General features: G+C 38.9%; 1 protein-coding gene across 8 annotated transcripts in view; it reads right to left on the bottom strand.

The window, feature by feature from the left end:
* LOC124776830 overlaps positions 1-19,822 on the bottom strand; it is a 322,032-nt gene that overhangs the window by 130,399 nt on the left and 171,811 nt on the right. For all 8 annotated transcript variants that reach the window (XM_047251996.1, XM_047251994.1, XM_047251997.1 and 5 more), the window contains one exon: positions 7,585-7,722. In XM_047251996.1, coding sequence (XP_047107952.1) covers positions 7,585-7,722 — 138 coding nt within the window. The remainder of the gene's footprint in view (positions 1-7,584; positions 7,723-19,822) is intronic.

A 19,822-nucleotide genomic window follows, 5' to 3' on the forward strand; every position in this document is an offset into this window, starting at 1 on the left:
CGATCGCCAGATTTGTGAATGAGGGCATTACAAAAATATTTCCAGAACCTTCTGCAGATGAAAGGGTGTTTCTGTTTATTTCAGATGCTGCTCCCTTTATGATCAAGGCAGGAAACGCCCTCCAAGTATTTTATCCCAATTTTATTCATGTGACGTGCTTTGCTCATGGAGTTCATGGCCTTGCTGAAGAAGTATGTTCCACGTTTGTGAATTTAAATAAACTTATTTCATCCACAAAGAAAGTGTTTCTAAAGGCTCCTGCTGTCATCAAGACTTACAAAGAAAAACCACCAGATGTACATTTTTCATGCATATTTTAAGGTTTTTATTATGCATATAATCCAGTCTCTAGTTATAATCATCCCTCCAACACAGTCTCAGGCCGACAGTATCTCTCGCTGAGGACGAAGATGATGATGGAGCCTTGCAATGGAAACTTAATAACCTCCTGGTTAAAAAAAATGAATTAGAAAAGCACAATGTTAATTTGCAAGGACAAGCAGCCACAATGAATTTAGATTTCAATGTTCAAGCTACCTTTGGTGAAGTTAGAGAAGGCAAAACTAGTTCAGCTAGAACCTGCTTATCATTGCAAATAATTTTTCTGCAGTTAATTTTATTCCTTTCTCCTGGGAAAAACCCAAAGAGAATTAGGAATCTTTTTGCAAAATTGTCATGCCGTGACTGGGGTGGGCTACCTGATACAAAAAATATCCTTGATCTAGATATCACCCACAATGATGTACTCCTAGCAAAACCCGAAAAGCATGCGACTGATGTCTTCATTTGCAGCATTAATCCACAAACTGGAGGGGAAGTCAAAGTAGCCTCCCCCACATCACTCCATGAAACAGTCCACATGGTATTACTACAGGAAGAAGTTGTACACTTTGTTGCCGACCCAGCACATAATAATGAACTGCAATGAGTGTTTGCTAATGAACCAGTTTGTGGTCAATGTAAGCACGCCAATCATATAGCTGGTACATGCTTAGCAATGTACTGTCCTAAGTGCTGAGAATTTGGGCATTTACGATTGCACTGCTCACAAAAATGAAACCGTTCATTCCATAGTCTAGGTGGTCATCGCTGTGGCTGAGGAAACGCACATTTTAATTAGAGAAATTGCAGGGAGCAGGCACTGTCACCCAACCTCACCACTGGTAAATTCAGTTAACACCATAAATTACTGAAGGTTGAAGGAAGTAGTAAATGTGATTGTGAAGGGAGAAATACAAGAAAAACTGACCCAAATTTTGTTGGATGCGGGCACCCAGATAAGTCTAGTGTTTCTTTCTCCTAATGACAAGCACCCCTTATGAGCTTGAGATGGAAGTAGAAAGGCAGAGAAGGCCTGGTTTTGACATCATACTGGGAAATGATTTCCTGCGCTGCAATTCATTATTTTGGCGGTGACAGTACCTCACAGATGTGAGGAAATCTGGGAAAGGATGCCACTTCCCAAAATTCTGATTCACCGTGTGTCTTGGTGTTGAAAATCACCACCCCTGCAACAATAACTGTTGGCACTGGAAGAGTTCTCTGGTTGACAGTCAAAATGCAGGAGCATAAGGGGAACGTCACCGAAAATGACGTTCTCAACAGAATGCAAATACACTTGAGAAAAACTAGTGCAGAGTACAAATTGTGCGAGAATAAGCAAGAATCCCAGTGTACATAGACAATTTTGGAATCCATAATGCAATAACACCAAAAGGAACCATACTAGCTGGTAGGCAAGAAATAACCAAGAATGTAGAATCCATTACCAAAAGAGTGTTACAAAATGAGCAAAATCATTACAGGTCTAAGTTTTACATATTATCACGTCACTTCTTACGCAACAATTACAGAATAAGCAGTCTCATTTCACTGAATCAGAGCAACATTTATTATAACGAATTTCAGTGGAACATTCATGGTTATTTGAAGAAAGGCAGTACCTGTCAGCTAATGATCTTGAATATCATGAATTCCTTACCAGAAATGCAAGACAAATTGCCCAGAAACTTTACAGAATTCTGTACCACTTACAGTCTGTTGTGGAAGAAATAATTCAACAACAGCTTGATGCCAGAATTATTCAATCATCATCTAGCAACTGGCAGAGTTCAACGGTGATTGTCCCAAAAAAATCTATTAAAGGTGAAAAGACCTATCACCTTTGTGTAGACATGACAACTGTAAAGTAGATCATTGCCCCTGATACTTATCTCTTGCCATATATTCATGAAATGTCGTACAAATTAGGAAATTGTGTTTTTTCACTATCCTTGATGTGTGTTCAAGCTATCACCAGATCTGATAGACCCTCAGGACTGGTCTAAAACAGTTTTTATTGTGCCTTCTGACTCATGACTGCAGTAACAAGATGGCACCCATACAGACAGTCAGCATTCCACTCTCATCAAAAATGGAAAAATCGAACAGTTCATTATGCAAAGAATGTGATAAAGGGAATCCTATGTGTTAAGTGTAATTACTGGTTACACAAAAAGTGCGCCAAAATAAACTTACAATACACCAGTGGTGATTCTTTTATGGATATGTCTCAGTTGTTTACATTTCAAAACACTCAAAAGCACTGAAAACAAAAAGTGAAATTATCAAGATACTTAAAATGATGTTGAAGTGCTGAAAAGTGAAATCTCAATTTTAAAACATGACACTGATAAATTATTACGAGAAAAAGAGTTCCATATGTCAGAAAGCTGTGAAACAAAAACAAAACAATACTGCATTAATCTGTGTGCACACATCAGCAGTAATCCGGTAAACGACAAAATGGTGACTGCAGGTAAAGAAAATAATAGACTAGTAACAGAGAAATAGTTCACCGTGTGTGAAAGCCAGAAAATGGAAACAAAACAATCCCATGAAAACTCATGTGCTTGCATAAGCTGTACTAACGATCAAAACTTCAGGTCTAATATCAGTTAGCCATATGAGGTTAGGCCAGAGCCTTCGGCTTAAGAAATGCACTTACCAGATATCAAAGCTTTGCTGATTTGTTGTTAAGAGGTTTGAGACACACTAACTGTTTGGTTCATTTAGACGATATTATAGTGTTCTATCACACTATGGAAGAACAGGCTGAGTGAGCGAGAAATTTTATGGCACGATTTCAGAGTGCTCATCTAAAGTTGAAGCTGGAAAAATACTCTTTTTCAGAGTAACAAGCCCAGTAATTGGGACATATTACTAGCTGCAATGGGGTACAACTGAACCCATGATTGATGAAAGCTGTGGATAATTTCGCTGCCCCAACCAATGTAAAAGTTACATTACTTCTAGCGGTTAAGCAATTATTGTCATTTTGTTAAGGATTATGCCATGTGACTAAGCCTCTTAGCAAGTTATTAAAGAAAGACCAAGTTATTAAAGAAAGGAGTAATTTTTGAATGGGCTGCAGAATGTGAAATTGTCATGTAAAAAGTTAAAGAAGTTTTGACGACTTCACCTCTGTTGATACACGTTGACTTTAAAAAGCCATTTATACTTTCGTGCAACACCTCAGACTTCACCACCAGTGTTGTTTTGAGCAAAGAGCTCAAGGACAAAATAAAACCTATTGGTTATGCTTCTCACCAGCTCAAAAATGCTAAAATCAATTACAGCACCACAGAAAAAGAATTGTTGACCTTATGTTTGGTGTCAACTACTTTAAATGCTACCTGTACAGCAGGAAATTTACTGTTGTAAATGACCATGCTGCCTTGTGGCTGTTGAATTTAAAAGACCCTATTAGCCAGCCAACCCACTAGGCTTTAAAACTAGTACAATATGGCATAAGCATGGAAAACTGCACCAGAATGCAGACGCCCTCAGCAGAAAGGTTACACACTGAAAGCACATGAAGTACTAATAGCAGAATTAGAAGATGCCTAGGAAGAAGACTACAACTGTCAACGGTGTCCACAATACCTGATTTTGTGTTCGAAGATGGTATATAGTACTGCAAAACTCCTCTGAGACATCAATTGATGGTACCGAAATCACTCCAGAACAGAGAGTCGCTCAACATCATGATAAACACAAAAGTTTGCCATAGCGACAGATGTACTATGAATGTTATGTGTGGTAGCTTGGCAGGCTCCGTGATGTGGTCAGTATATCAGGGGGCGTCCGTATTGCACTCAGCAGTCACAGCCAATGTAGTCACATATTCTTTTGCAAACCTTACAAGAAGCATCCAGACCATTTAAAACTATAACTCTAAATGTAATGGGACCCCTTTTACCAAATCTAGCAGGAAAATAAGTACATTCTATCAATAATTGCTTACTTTTCCAGATATCCAATACTAGTTGCCCATTGCTCATATGATGGCAGAAATCGTGGCTAAAACATTTGTTACTCACCTGATACTACCATTTTGCAGCCTTGACACTGTTCTAACCCATCAGGGAACAAATTTTATTCCTCATTGTTTGTACAAATGTGTTAAATGTTTAAAATTAAATAGTGGAAAACTACCCACTTCCACCTTAAAGTGAATGGCCATGTTGCACCGGTTCACAAAAGCATTAAATAGACGTTATCCTATGATGCCATTTTAACACATTCCCATTGGGACAGATACATTCCTTTCACACTATCTGCTAATAACAGCAGAATTCACAAGTCTACAGGTAGTCTATGGCCATATCATGAGCTTCCCATTCATAACAGACAAGCTACCACCAAGTTTAGACTCAAAAGAAGTGACGAATTCAATAAACAGACATCAAGCAAACAGGCATCAAGTCCAATCTAACAACATCAGGGTTACAGCCAAGTGAGTGCTGAGAAGAAAATAAAAGAGCAGTAGTGACTCCACATCAGCCAGGTGACTGTATGTTATTGCACAATCCTGCAATTAAGAAAAGAAAAACTAAAAAGTTCACTGCACCCTTTGAAGGCCCCTATCAAATCATACATTCGACTTCTCCTGTCAATAGAGAATTAAAAATGCTAGATTGCCACTTTTATAGGTTAAAACCTTACCATGTTAACATGTCACAACCCCAAAATTCTACTCTGATAGACCTGCCTAGAGGCTGTTAGAATAGCACCATGAAAGAGAAAGGTTCTGCTGCCTTGGTCACACCCTAGATACTCTCTCCAATCTGTGCATTTTATTTCAGCCTTCTTTATGCATTTGCATATTCAGAGGAAGTGACTGGAAGCTACTCACACCCATACTGCAACACCTACAAAAAGTTTTATGCCGTGTCAAAAACACTATCCTTTAATGGATGCTGCTTTGTTGTCTTCTCAGGCTGAATTATTCTGGGTGTGAGCACTATATGCATGGTTTAATTCTGTGGCCCAGCTGTCACAGTGAGGACCACTTGTCTGCGTCATTAGCATTTACAAATGAATACGCTCAGTGTGGCACTTAGCTGTCAACCTGACAGCCATGTGCTTATGTTTACCTTCAGCTGTCAACTAGCAGTCACGTGCATGGTTCCCACCTTGAAAGAGGTGGGGCCTACTCTCCCCTAGCCTTCCCCACCTTGTCACCAACTGACGTTTACTCTCTTCTCACTCCCCTCGCTGTGTTAGGCTGCCACAGTTCTTTGTGTGGTATCTGTGCCTCTCCCATCACCACCAGCCTTCACAGCTGCACTCAGCAACTGTGTGGAGTGCCCTCTACCATGCTTCTCTGCCTTTAACGGTCCATATCATCTCAACCCTGTGTTGCATACGTGCTGTAAGACTCGTAGAACCTTTGTGATATCTGTTTAATTATCAGATGAGCATTGACACACACATATTGGAACAGTACTGAAAATGAAGTGGTGTTGTGTGCACTAGCCACTTTATATATATTAAAAACAAAGATTCTGTGACTTACCAAACGGGAAAATGCTGGTAGATACACACAATTAAAAACAAACACAAACTTACCTTAGGGGGAAAAAAAGGACACGTATACACTCGCGCGCGCGCCCACACACACACGCACGCACGCACGCACGCACGCACACACACACACACGCACGCACACACGCACACACAGACACAAGCAGACATGTGTAAGTCTACTTGTGTCTGTATATGTGTGGATGGATACGTGTGTGCGCGCGCGCACGCGTGCGAGTGTATACCTGTCCTCTTTTTCCCCCCTAAGGTAAGTCTTTCCACTACCGGGATTGGAATGACTCCTTACCCTCTCCCTTAAAACCCATATCCTTTCGTCTTTCCCTCTCATTCCCTCTTTCCTGATGAAGCAACCGTGGGTTGCGAAAGCTTGAATATTTGTGTGTGTGTGTTTGTGTGTTTTTTTTTTATTGTGTCTATCTACCAGTACTTTCCCGTTTGGTGTGTGTGTGTGTGTGTGTGTGTGTGTGTGTGTGTGTGTGTGTGTGTGTGTGCGTGCGCGCGCGAGCGAGTGTATACCTGTCCTTTTTTCCCCTAAGATAAGTCTTTCTGCTCCCGGGATTGGAATGACTCCTTACCCTCTCCCTTATATCCGCAAGTTCAGGAAGTGTTGGGTTGACCATGATAAAGTGTTCCAGAGTTTCCATGGGCTTTGTCTTTGCCATCTCAGCTTTGTGATACACATTTTACTTTATTTACATACGTTCCCCTGATACGGCCAGGACCCATCATGTATTTTCCTCATAGCATGTAACTTGCAACTCGTCTCTTCTAACTGTGATATCCATCGAGGCACATTTAGTTCAAGTAACTTCTTGCTACAGATGTCACTGTTGAATGCCATCTATGTTGAACTAATTGTCATACCTAACCAGGCTATTACCAATATCACACACTGTTTACAAGCACATTATACTGATGATTAATATGTGAAGTACAATCTAGGGACCTGACTACTGGAGCCTGAATAGTGTGCTGCCAGAGGCTGCAAAAACAGTACACTGATGAGAGGTGCCTCTTTGCACAGAGTCAAGTGAGATAAGGTGCTATTTGAGAGTGCAGCTTGGGCACTAAGTGGGTGTCTACACTTGGTGATGGAGTGCACTATTCCATGCTTCCGCCAGTTGAAGATGCTTTGGAGGGGCTGCCATAGAATACACGAGCAGACCTCTCCAAAAATGTCAGTACCAGTAAAGACATAGAAGAGACTAGTCTATTCTGGAAGAAGGTCTAGATTAAAAGTTCTTGTTATATGGTTGTTAACTGCAATTGTGTAAGTTTATCTATGGAAATAGATTGTTTAAAGCGAAGTCACTGTCAAAAATAATTTAAGTAGCTAAAGATAGCAGGAACCCCATTTCCATTTTGGGGAATAAACCTTTTCTGGGGTCAGTTTTTGGCAGTTAACATTTTGTTTTCCGTTTAACCACCCTGATTTAGATGTCCACTCCCTCACCATTCATGGCACCTTGTACAGCATGTTTGAGTACTGTAGGTGGTAATAGTTATGCAGACAGGAAGAGGTTGCACAGGGCAGATTAGCATGGAGAATTGTTTCAAAGCAGTCTAAGGACTGAAGACCACAACAATAATCGACATAAATTATAGCATCATGTCTGTTGTATTTCTAAATCCTATAACTACATTATGAGCAAGATTATCCAAATGGCACTAATAAAAAATACTGACTAAATGACAAGCAGGACAGAAATATATTACCTTCATCCATCTTGAAACATAGCCCAAATTAAGTTTACCACAAATGTGATCTTCTGTTTCAATGTCTGGTCTTAATTGCAACTGATTTGAATCACAAGATGAAGACACACAACAATTATTTGAGCATCCTGGTTGTTGCTGAAAATAAAGAGTGGAATGTTCAGTGATAAATTGCTAACAATACAAAGAAGAAATGGTAATTGTGAGATATAGAGAATTATGTCACCACACTCTAATCACTGCTTACTTGTAGCCGACTTTAATGCTAAATCAAGAATAGGTATAACAAACAGATATAAAATTAGTAAACACAAGAAACTGAGGCAGTTAAAAGCAAAGGGGTGTAGTGAGACAAGACCACAATTCTCAGAAAATGAGCTTCAAAGTTTGTATCAAATTGAAAATTCCATGTTCATTTGTTATTGTCTAATGTAACCATCATATGCAGTGGTTATTAATGAAGCTACACATACAATATTTGTGAATTAAATTCAGAATACTGTGCTCAGTTACTTTATCATTAATCTAGTTAGCACTTAACACCCCTCTGCCTCCAAGGATGTTACTTATTTCCTCAAGACTCTCATCAATATCAGGTTGGGAAAAACGCAAAAGAATGTAATACAATATTTTGTCCATCCCATTTTCGTTTATTACATTAATTCAAACACACAACTTTTACGGATTACACATATAATGGAGTGGATAAGGCAAATGCATAAACAATTTTACATACAAAAACATAAGGAAAAGATAGACTGATACTCCCACAAAGATGATACATTGAGTCGTGGACAGGCACAATGAAAAGATGGTTACACATTTAGCTTATGGCTGCTGGAGATGGTCATCTTGTGGGCATGAGGTGTACTTGTATGTGTGAATGAATGTGAGCATGTGTTTTTTCTTTATTGAAGAAGGCTTTGGTCGAAAGCTACATGTGTAATTGTCATTTTGTCGTGTTTGTCTGCAACTCAAAGTGTCATCTTTACAGTGAAAAGCAATCTATTTTTTCTTTATATTGTTGATATCCCAACTTGGAGTTTCCATTGTTCAATGTTAAATACACAAATTTCCAAGCAATCTATTAGCACTACACATACTCTGATGTCTATTCTGAGTAACACACATCCTCAGATGGCACCACCACCACCACCACCACCACCACCACATTGTATGCTTGGCCCTCAACTTGCTTGTTATCTGTTATATGGTTTGGGAACAGATGTTTTTGATATGTGCTTCAGATTCGTATAGAATCGACGGTAAATTGGAGGTACAAATGGAAGATTCTGATATTTCCCTGTTATGGCAGATGGTGAACATCGCTATCCTAGCTTTCATTGTCTTAAGTCAATAGAATCAAAAATCTTATCATCTTTGAGGGTAGTCTTATAAAACATTGCACACAGGAGTGGCCAGAAATCACGAACTTGTGGTCAGTAGTCTTCAGCAAGGCGTACTTTATTATATATATCCAAAACTTAATGATGGTTTCTTTGTTCTTGCTCTGATGCCTGCATTGTCACTAAAGGCAATGAGGGTCATTACAGACTGAGGAAGTTGATGTACATGCCTCAGAAAACCATCACTATCGGCATTTTCACTGCCTGTCTGTACATTTCAATGCATCAAATTACCTGATTACAACAGCTTACCAGTTATTTGGAACCAAAGACACTTATCGGCACTTGCATCTCTTTGTATCCAAAGAGAAAACACTCCTTGTTAATTAGGTGTTCAGATAATCATTAAAAAGCTGTTCAAATCACCTGACACACATACATCCCTTTGCCACCAAGCAGATTGGTTCTTCCATTACAATACTGTGCACATATGTCTAAATATTTGGTTTTGTCACTTACATCCCTATGCTTCTAACTGCCTCAATTTCAGTACAATGATGTATTTGAAACAATATTACAATATAATGAATATTCCAGAATGGAAATAAGGCATAGAATCAAGAACAAACACATGCTCATCTGCAGACACATGAGAAGTGTTGCACAGCCACACCTGAAATACAAAGAAAAATTACTTAATCTTCTCTTTTACTCAGTACAAACACAGCAACCGAAACATTAACATCAACAACTGGATCATCATTGCCACAGAGGTTGAGTGTGTGTGTGTGTGTGTGTGTGTGTGTGTGTGTGTGTGTGTGTGTGTGAGATATATATATATCTTCCAAACATTTGCAGCTGAACATTTTCTTGTCCAAACATCGAAATCTAAGTTATAAATTGTAATCTATAAGAATTCCCAACTGATCAAGAGACTTCAGGTATGTGGACACAGTAAAACATAATAACATCAAGGTTCATTTGAAGAACTATATAGTAATTTTAAATTTCTTATATTATCAGTACAAAGTATTAACTGTAATCTATATAATGTTACATGATCAAACAAATACTTTACAAGCAGAGAAGCTACTAGCTGTTTTTCCACACATACTTCCCAGATGTTGTTCCACTATCAACAAATGCTTCATATTTATCCATATTAATGGAAAACATGTTTCCAGGTTTTCTAGAAGAATTGCCACCCTGACAACACACTTAACACACTGGAAAAATTCTGTCTACGTTTAATTAAACTAAGAATGTGGCCTCTTATGAAACAGCTGTCTGAAGAATGAATGTAAATGCCTGAACCAGAGAGTATAAAAAAATTTAGTACCAAGTATAAGAGTAGAAGACAATCAGCTCTAACAATCTGAGGTAGTAGAGTGAAAGTGGGGAAGAAAAAGAAAGATATACTGAAAGCATAGTCTAAGTCAGGTTTCATGCTTTTACTTGTACATGGTGTAAGTTTTTTTTATGAGATCAAGTCAGTCTGGCTGATCAGGTCAGGCTCCCTGGTTATAGTACTTCATGCAGTACTGAGACTGAGGACCCATTTTGCATACAGGACAGACTTCTTGAGGCAATAGTTCACCCACATTGCTTAACCTAGTCTGCTGCTTTCTACTGATATCTCTGCAGTACTTTTTGCATGCAATGTTTCTGCAGAATCGTTCTTTAAATAGGAAATGGATGACAGCTGGTGATTTGCTGAAATATTTAAAATACCATTTCAGAACAACTGCTTTATATAACTCTTACTGACTCTGCACAGAGTAAAATACACACTTCACTAAACATTTAAATAAACGACGAACCCTACTGTACCTGTTTCCATAAGCCTGTAGCTATGATCAATGAAAAATAATTACATTTTCACTTTTTTACCTATTGTTTCCATTAGAATTTTAGTAGTGGGATGGATAGGATGTGTACATCAATGGATAGGAAGTGTGCATAGTTTGTCAACAAGTTCCTAAACCGCCACAGGAAAGCCATCATGCTCAAAGTAACCTCTGACCCGAGAGGGGGATGAAACCCAAAATAGAAAACTCCAAAATATTTAATGAAGCATGGAACGTACTTTTAAGAGACAAGTAAGACACCATATACCACAGGACAGAGGGGGAGATGTTCATGTCAATCGACAAAAGTATTATGTCTATAGAGGTCAGGGCCTGGCTGCAAAATTACCTACACACAAGTAACTGGTTTACTGGCCACCCAATAATGCTGTAACAGTTATTGAATCAGTCAAAGAAAGTCTACACTCAGTAGTGTGGTGCATGTACCCCGATCCTGCAGTATTAGCTGCAGATGACTTTCACCTAACAAATATAGACTGGGATACCAATGAGACCATTGAATGTGCTATGGACTGGTAGTTTTCTTATTTTTTTATTTACACATCAAGTTCCGTAGGACCAAATTGAGGAGCAAATCTCCAAGGTCATGGAATGTGTCACTATGAGAAATTATAAGATAAAAGTAATAAAAGATAAAAATAAAATGTTTATGAACCCAAAAAAAGACAAGCCATAAGTTTAAGTTTCAGATTTTTGAATTCTAGTGGTAGCTTATTGAAAAATGGATGCAGCAGTATACTACAGACCTTTCTGCACAAGGAAGTCCAATCCAAATGATGGTTTGATTTCTGCCGAGTGAAAGCTGCTTATTCTTAGGAATAAGCTAATATTGTTAACAAAAGTGACAATAAGGAATATATATATTGAGAGGCCAATGCCAAAATACCCAGACCAGTGAACAGGGGTTGACAAGAGGTTCATAAACTTACACCACTTACTGCCCGAACCACCCATTTCTGAGCCAAAAATATCCTTTTAGAATGGGAAGAGTTACCCCAAAATATAATACCATAGGACACAAGCGAATGAAAATAAGCAAAGTAGACCAATTTTCATGTCGAACGATCACTCACTTCAGACACCGTTCGAATAGTAAAAATGGCAGCTTTAAGTCTTTGAACATGATTCTGAACGTGGTCTTTCCACGACAGTTTACTATCTATCTGAACACTTAGAAATTTGAACTGTTCAGTTTCACTAATCATATGCCCATTCTGTGAAATTAAAATGTCAGGTTTAGTTGAATTGTGTGTTGTTGTTGTTGTTGTTGTTGTTGTCTTCAGTCCTGAGACTGGTTTGATGCAGCTCTCCATGCTACTCTATCCTGTGCAAGCTTCTTCATCTCCCAGTACCTACTGCAACCTACATCCTTCTGAATCTGCTTAGTGTATTCATCTCTTGGTCTCCCCACTATGATTTTTACCCTCCACGCTGCCCTCCAATACTAAATTCGTGATCCCTTGATGCCTCAGAACATGTCCTACCAACCGATCCCTTCTTCTGGTCAAGTTGTGCCACAAACTTCTCTCCTCCCCAATCCTATTCAATACTTCCTCATTAGTTATGTGATCTACCCATCTAATCTTCAGCATTCTTCTGTAGCACCACATTTCGAAAGCTTCTATTCTCTTCTTGTCCAAACTATTTACCGTCCATGTTTCACTTCCATACATGGCTACACTCCACACAAATACTTCCAGAAATGACTTCCTGACACTTAAATCTATACTCGATGTTAACAAATTTCTCTTCTTCAGAAACGCTTTCCTTGCCATTGCCAGTCTACATTTTATATCCTCTCTACTTCGTCGATCATCAGTTATTTTGCTCCCCAAATAGCAAAACTCCTTTACTACTTTAAGTGTGTCATTTCCTAATCTAATACCCTCAACATCACCCGACTTAATTCGACTACATTCCATTATCCTCATTTTGCTTTTGTTGATGTTCATCTTATATCCTCCCTTCAAGACACCATCCATTCCGTTCAACTGCTCTTCCAAGTCCTTTGCTGTCTCTGACAGAATTACAATGTCATCGGCGAACCTCAAAGTTTTTATTTCTTCTCCATGGATTTTAATACCTACTCCAAATTTTTCTTTTGTTTCCTTTACTGCTTGCTCAATATACAGATTGAATAACATCGGGGAGAGGCTACAACCCTTTCTCACTCCTTTCCCAACCACTGCTTCCCTTTGATGTCCCTCGACTCTTATAACTGCCATCTGGTTTCTGTACAAATTGTAAATAGCCTTTCGCTCCCTGTATTTTACCCCTGCCACCTTCAGAATTTGAAAGAGAGTATTCCAGTCAACATTGTCAAAAGCTTTCTCTAAGTCTACAAATGCTAGAAACGTAGGTTTTGGCCTTTCCTTAATCTTTCTTCTAAGATAAGTCGTAAGGTCAGTATTGCCTCACGTGTTCCAGTATTTCTATGGATTCCAAACTGATTTTCCCCGAGGTTAACTTCTACTAGTTTTTCCATTCGTCTGTAAAGAATTCGTGTTAGTATTTTGCAGCTGTGGCTTATTAAACTGATTGTTCGGTAATTCTCACATCTGTCAACACCTGCTTTCTTTGGGATTGGAATTATTATATTCTTCTTGAAGTCTGAGGGTATTTCGCCTGTTTCATACATCTTGCTCACCAGATGGTAGAGTTTTGTCAGGACTGGCTCTCCCAAGGCCGTCAGTAGTTCCAATGGAATGTTGTCTACTCCGGGGGCCTTGTTTCGACTCAGGTCTTTCAGTGCTCTGTCAAACTCTTCACGCAGTATCATATCTCCCATTTCATCTTCATCTACATCCTCTTCCATTTCCATAATATTGTCCTCAAGTACATTGCCCCTGTATAGACCCTCTATATACTGCTTCCACCTTTCTGCTTTCCCTTCTTTGCTTAGAACTGGGTTTCCATCTTAGCTCTTGGTATTCATACAAATGGTTCTCTTTTCTCCAAAGGTCTCTTGAATTTTGCTGTAGGCAGTATCTACCTTACCCCTGGTGATATGCCTCTACATCCTCACATTTGCCCTCGAGCCATCCCTGCTTAGCCATTTTGCACTTCCTGTCGATCTCATTTTTGAGACGTTTGTATTCCTTTTTGCCTCCTTCATTTACTGCATATTTATATTTTTCCTTTCATCAATTAAATTCAATATTTCTTCTGTTACTCAAGGATTTCTACTAGCCATCGTATTTTTACCTACTTGATCCTCTGCTGCCTTCACTACTTCATCCCTCAAAGCTACCCATTCTTCTTCTACTGTATTTCTTTCCCCCTTTCCTATCAATTGTTCCCTTACGCTCTCCCTGAAACTCTGTACAACCTCTGGTTCTTTCAGTTTATCCAGGTCCCATCTCCTTAAATTCCCACCTTTTTGCAGTTTCTTCAGTTTTAATCTACAGGTCATAACCAATAGATTGTGGTCAGAGTCCACATCTGCCCCTGGAAATGTCTTACAATTTAAAACCTGGTTCCTAAATCTCTGTCTTACCATTATATAATCTATCTGATACCTTTTAGTATCTCCAGGGTTCTTCCATGTATACAACCTTCTATCATGATTCTTAAACCAAGTGTTAGCTGTGATTGAGTTGTGCTCTGTGCAAAATTCTACCAGGCGGCTTCCTCTTTCATTTCTTAGCCCCAATCCATATTCACCTACTACGTTTCCTTCTCTCCCTTTTCCTACACTCGAATTCCAGTCACCCATGACTATTAAATTTTTGTCTCCCTTCACTATCTGAATAATTTCTCTTATTTCATCATACATTTCTTCAATTTCTTCGTCATCTGCAGACCTAGTTGGCATATAAACTTGTACTACTGTAGTAGGTGTGGGCTTCGTATCTATCTTGGCCACAATAATGCGTTCACTAAGCTGTTTGTAGTAGCTTACCCGCGTTCCTATTTTCCTATTCATTATTAAACCTACTCCTGCATTACCCCTATTTGACTTGGTGTTTATAACCCTGTATTCACCTGACCAAAAGTCTTGTTCCTCCTGCCACCGAACTTCACTAATTCCCACTATATCTAACTTTAACCTATCCATTTCCCTTTTCAAATTTTCTAACCTACCTGCCCTATTAAGGGACCTGATATTCCACGCTCCGATCCGTAGAACGCCAGTTTTCTTTCTCCTGATAACGACATCCTCTTGGGTAGTCCCCGCCCGGAGATCCGAATGGGGGACTATTTTACCTCCGGAATATTTTACCCAAGAGGACGCCATCATCATTTAATCATACAGTAAAGCTGCATGCCCTCGGGAAAAATTACGGCCGTAGTTTCCCCTTGCTTTCAGCCGTTCGCAGTACCAGCACAGCAAGGCCGTTTTGGTTATTGTTACAAGGCCAGATCAGTCTATCATCCAGACTGTTGCCCTTGCAACTACTGAAAGGCTGCTGCCCCTCTTCAGGAACCACACGTTTGTCTGGCCTCTCAACAGATACCCCTCCGTTGTGGTTGTACCTACGGTACGGCTATCTGTATCGCTGAGGCACGCAAGCCTCCCCACCAACGGCAAGGTCCATGGTTCATGGGGGGGAGGTGTGTGTTAGAAACTGTAAAAATGAAGTCTTACTGTGATTTAGTGTTAGTTTATTTTCTACAAGACATGAATTTATGTCATGAACTGTACTATTTGAAACTGAGCCAATGTTTCACACAACATCCTTTACTACCAGGCTAGCGTCATCAGCAAACAAAAATATTTTAGAGTTGCCCGTAATACCACAGGGCATACCATTTACACCATTATCAGTTATACAAGTCTGGGGGAGTACTTCTGAGCACAATTTCAAAAAACTGACTTAAGCAGTTATTTTGACAATCTAAATGCAACGGAAATACTTTACACCCTGTAACTATAAAAAGACCTGACATTATCGACAGTGTCAGTATACAGATACTAGGTAACCCATCAATGTTTTGCAGTTGCTAAATGCATACGGGAATTCTGTATATGTCCTAATCTCCTCCTCTCCTTAATCTCTCTGTCCATCTTCTCCCCCCCCCCCCCTTTGCCCCCTTCTCCTCTTTCTCCCTCTCTTTGTTCATCTCCTCTTCCTCCACCTCTCACTGTCTATCTCCTCCTCATCCTTCTCTCTCTCCCACTTTCTTCACGTCCCCCTCTTTGTCCATCTACTCTTCCCTTTTGGCTCTGACTTTGAGTATTGTTCATTGTTGTTGCAAGTGAAATCTTGATTGAGAAATAAATGTACCTTAAACTAAACAAGTAAATTGTTGGATTCATTAATACGAAGGACAACGAGGTATCTCTCCAGCTGATGGATCTGTGAGGATAGTAAAAAAAAATGGCTCTGAGCACTATGGGACTCAACTGCTGAGGTCATTAGTCCTCTAGAACTTAGAACTAGCTAAACCGAACTAGCCTAAGGACATCACACACATCCATGTCCGATGCAGGATTCGAACCTGCGACCGTAGCGGTCTCGCGGTTCCAGACTGCAGCGCCAGAACCGCGCGGCCACTTCGGCCGGCTATGAGGATAGTAACTTCAATGAAAGTATTTCTTGTACTTTTAATCTGTAAATGGGTAAGGTTGCAAAGTTTCGAATGATTCAGATTCCATAGTACAGTAGCATTCTAATTGTAAGTATAAAAGCCACAAATACAACATTCTTCTTTCCTCTTAAAACTGACTGCAACAAAGAAAATGAAACATCACACCATTGTGCATCCAGTTTTAAAAAATTGTCAGGAGAAAGAATATATGTGGAAAAAAGAGTTTGTCTAGTGGTGTAAATGCCCGATATCTACGCAGGGGTGCCAACTTATATAAAATATTGGGGCGGGATACTGGAGGTCTTGTCCAAGAAAATTTCCTAAATTTTGTATGAAAAATAGTGATTTTTAAAGTTTTTTTAAGCATTTTAGAGTCATATGACCAACATTAGAACCCCGAAAACTGGACTCTTGATAACTCGACACTCCAGGAAACTCGACAAGCCTGACACATTTTTTAGCTTTGAAAAAAGAAGCAAAACATAAACACACAGGGTATTTTCATAAAAAGCTAATTTAACTTTTTGGATTCAAAAAAAGAAACACAACATAAACATGCACAGTATTTTTGTAAAAAGCTAATTTAACTTACAGTAACAATCATGCTTATAGACTATTACAGAGCAGTGAATACATAGCTCTGAAAAGACTGAAATTATATTTAAATAAATCCTAAACTATCATTAAAAGAATAAAACATAAAATATTGCTGTCACAAAGTAACAGCATTTTGATAAATAAGTGAAATAGCTAATTTAAGCTTACTTTGAATAAGACTCAGGGTTCATTAAATAAAAACAATATCTCAAGTTAATGCTTTAATACAGTTAATAAAGTTAATACAGTATGCTTAATACTTTCAGTCAAAAATTATGTAAACGGCGGTTTTTAATTGGGTCTTACACCCTAGAAATATTTAAGATTTGAAAATAACTAAGACAGTATTATGGTAATGTAGTAATACAGTACTAAACTAGTACTAATGTTATGAAACTGAAAATTTAACACTATGTATGTATTTAATTCTCTATTTTATAAAGATTTTTAATATTGCTCTAAATGCCATTATTAGGGCTAGAGTGTCTTTAGAAATGCGCAAATGTTGACTGTCTGTCTGGATTACTGAATATGAAGTCGTTGATGACTGGTTGGATATCCAATTCATCCAAAACATCTCAGTGGGCATGAAGAACAGCCAAGTTGTTCAATCGCTTCTGTTCCATTGTTGATCGGAAATAAGACTTCACACATCTAAGGGCGCTAAATGACCATTCTGCTGTTGCTGTCATGATTTGAACTACTTGGAGAAGCTTAATGCACTTCACTACTTCACATAACATTTCTCCAACTGCAGGCTCTTGTTTAATGCACTTTCTTACATCACACATGTTTCTGACAACCAGGTGTTTTTTATTAGCGATATCGGCTAACATATGCACAGTCTTTCAATGTCAAGGTCATTTCTGAAAAACTCAGTTTATTTTCCAAATTTGTTTCACCTCTGTTTACTAAAAGAAAGCATTCTTGTTCATCTGAAATGACCTGTGTGAGTCCAGTTGAAGCAAACCACTCAGTAATGCAAGACTGAACCATTTCACAAACTTCAATGTAAATAGCTTTGTAGTATTCCTTTGGGGTTTTGAAAGTATGCGGTGAGTTGGCTTCATTGTTTTCATACTTCTTTGGTATACTTCGATTCCGAGGATGTGAAGGATCATAAACTTGTAAAGGTTTTTCTTTTAAACACAATTCCCAGAAGTGTTCAAAAGTATCTCGCCTCCCATTCAATATACAAATCAAGTCCTCATACATTTTTTCCAGATCAGCAACACTTAGATGAGGGCACTGAATTTCTTCATTGACATCCTCTACTGGGCCCACTGCACGGCAATAAAGATGTAAAAATAAATAATTCTCTAATTGTAACATTGACTCAAGGTAGCCTGCACATTTTCAACCTGCCTCTGTTTTGTCCTCTGCAGAAAATGTTTCAAAAAACTCTGGAAGTTCTTCAAAGTTTTTCAATATTCTCAAAATACTAGAAGCTTGCTTAGTCCATCGAGTTGGGCAAATGGGTCGTAGACCAGCTTGGTCATTGGCGCTCTCACAGAGTATGCTTCTGAAAAGTCCCATCCTTTTGTTGGATTCTCTTGCTGTGTTTATTAAGACGTAAGATGGCGGAGACTGTCCACAACTGACAAGTCTAAACTGTGAGCAGTGCAGTGCACATAATGTGCTTTTGGTTGTATATCCAAAACTTACTTTTTTTAGTCCTTTGAACTTACCTCTCATATTCAAGGCACCATCATAGCATCCTCTTAAGTTATCCATTGATAAATCAAGATGAGCAAAAACAGCTTTTAAAATATTAAACAGAGTTTGTGATTCAGTGTTGCAGGTCTTGTATAGGCCAATAAAGTCTTCATTGATGACTAAGGAATCGTCAACAGCATGAATACAAAATGACACTCATTCGTGAATCGAAGAATCATTTAAACACAGGCTTTCCTAGTAGATCTATGGTCTCGTTTTGAAGATCGTGGGACATCCACTCATACCCCAAATGCCCCAACCAATCTTTAAACTCAGGTATGTCATTCTTTCGCAGTTCCAACAATTGAAAAAAATTCAAGTTTACATCTTCATGCCCCCTAATTGTTAGTCCTTGTCGGCATAGAAATTGCACGGTAGTAAAAAATGTCTCAAGAGCTAAACAGCCTTTCTTCATATCATTATGTAACTGTTCATTAAACCGGGATGCCACACTTCAGTTAGTACTAGAATTTAGTTTCAGATCACCTTCTTTATGTGTAAACGTATTTTCATGAAGATAGAATTTTTCCAAAGCCTTTTTCCAGATAGAAAACCCCATGGAAGTAAATGTAACTTCTTTTTTTGAAGAAAATTATAATAGATTTTTAGCATCTGCCTCTTTGCAGGTTTTGCAAAGAACTTTTTCAGTAGATGCTTCATATTCTAGCCATGTATATTTGATCAACCAAGATTTCTGAAATGACCTTCCCTTACCGGATTGTTCAGGTTCCGCCTGTGAACAGTTCTCGCCTGAAGACGATGAAGCAATTGTCGACACAATCATTGTTTGAGGTTGACTTGCAGTATCATCAACTTCCAAGTGTGCCTTTTTGGTAACAAATTTATCCATAGCAAACTTAATTCACAAAACACTAAGAGACTAAAGTAAACGAATAAAATATAGTCATATAAGGTAGTCCACTAGACACTAAAGTCTGAACACTAAACACGTCTGCAGCATTTACTGAACAAAACTATCTACACTGAATGACTGCGACAGCAGTGTGGGCTTTATACAGCTGCGGCGTCATGAGGCGGGGAGGGGGGGTTCCAGGTGCGTCTGCTCCAGTCCTTTTGATGGCTTGCCGGTGCCAGACTTTACCCGAAGGTTCGCGCACCGGGACAAATTTTAAGTGTGCCCGCAGCACCGTAACACTATCATGATTCAAACCCCTCGTT

Source organism: Schistocerca piceifrons, chromosome 2, assembly GCF_021461385.2.
Source record: "Schistocerca piceifrons isolate TAMUIC-IGC-003096 chromosome 2, iqSchPice1.1, whole genome shotgun sequence".
Taxonomy (NCBI): Eukaryota; Metazoa; Arthropoda; class Insecta; order Orthoptera; family Acrididae; genus Schistocerca; species Schistocerca piceifrons.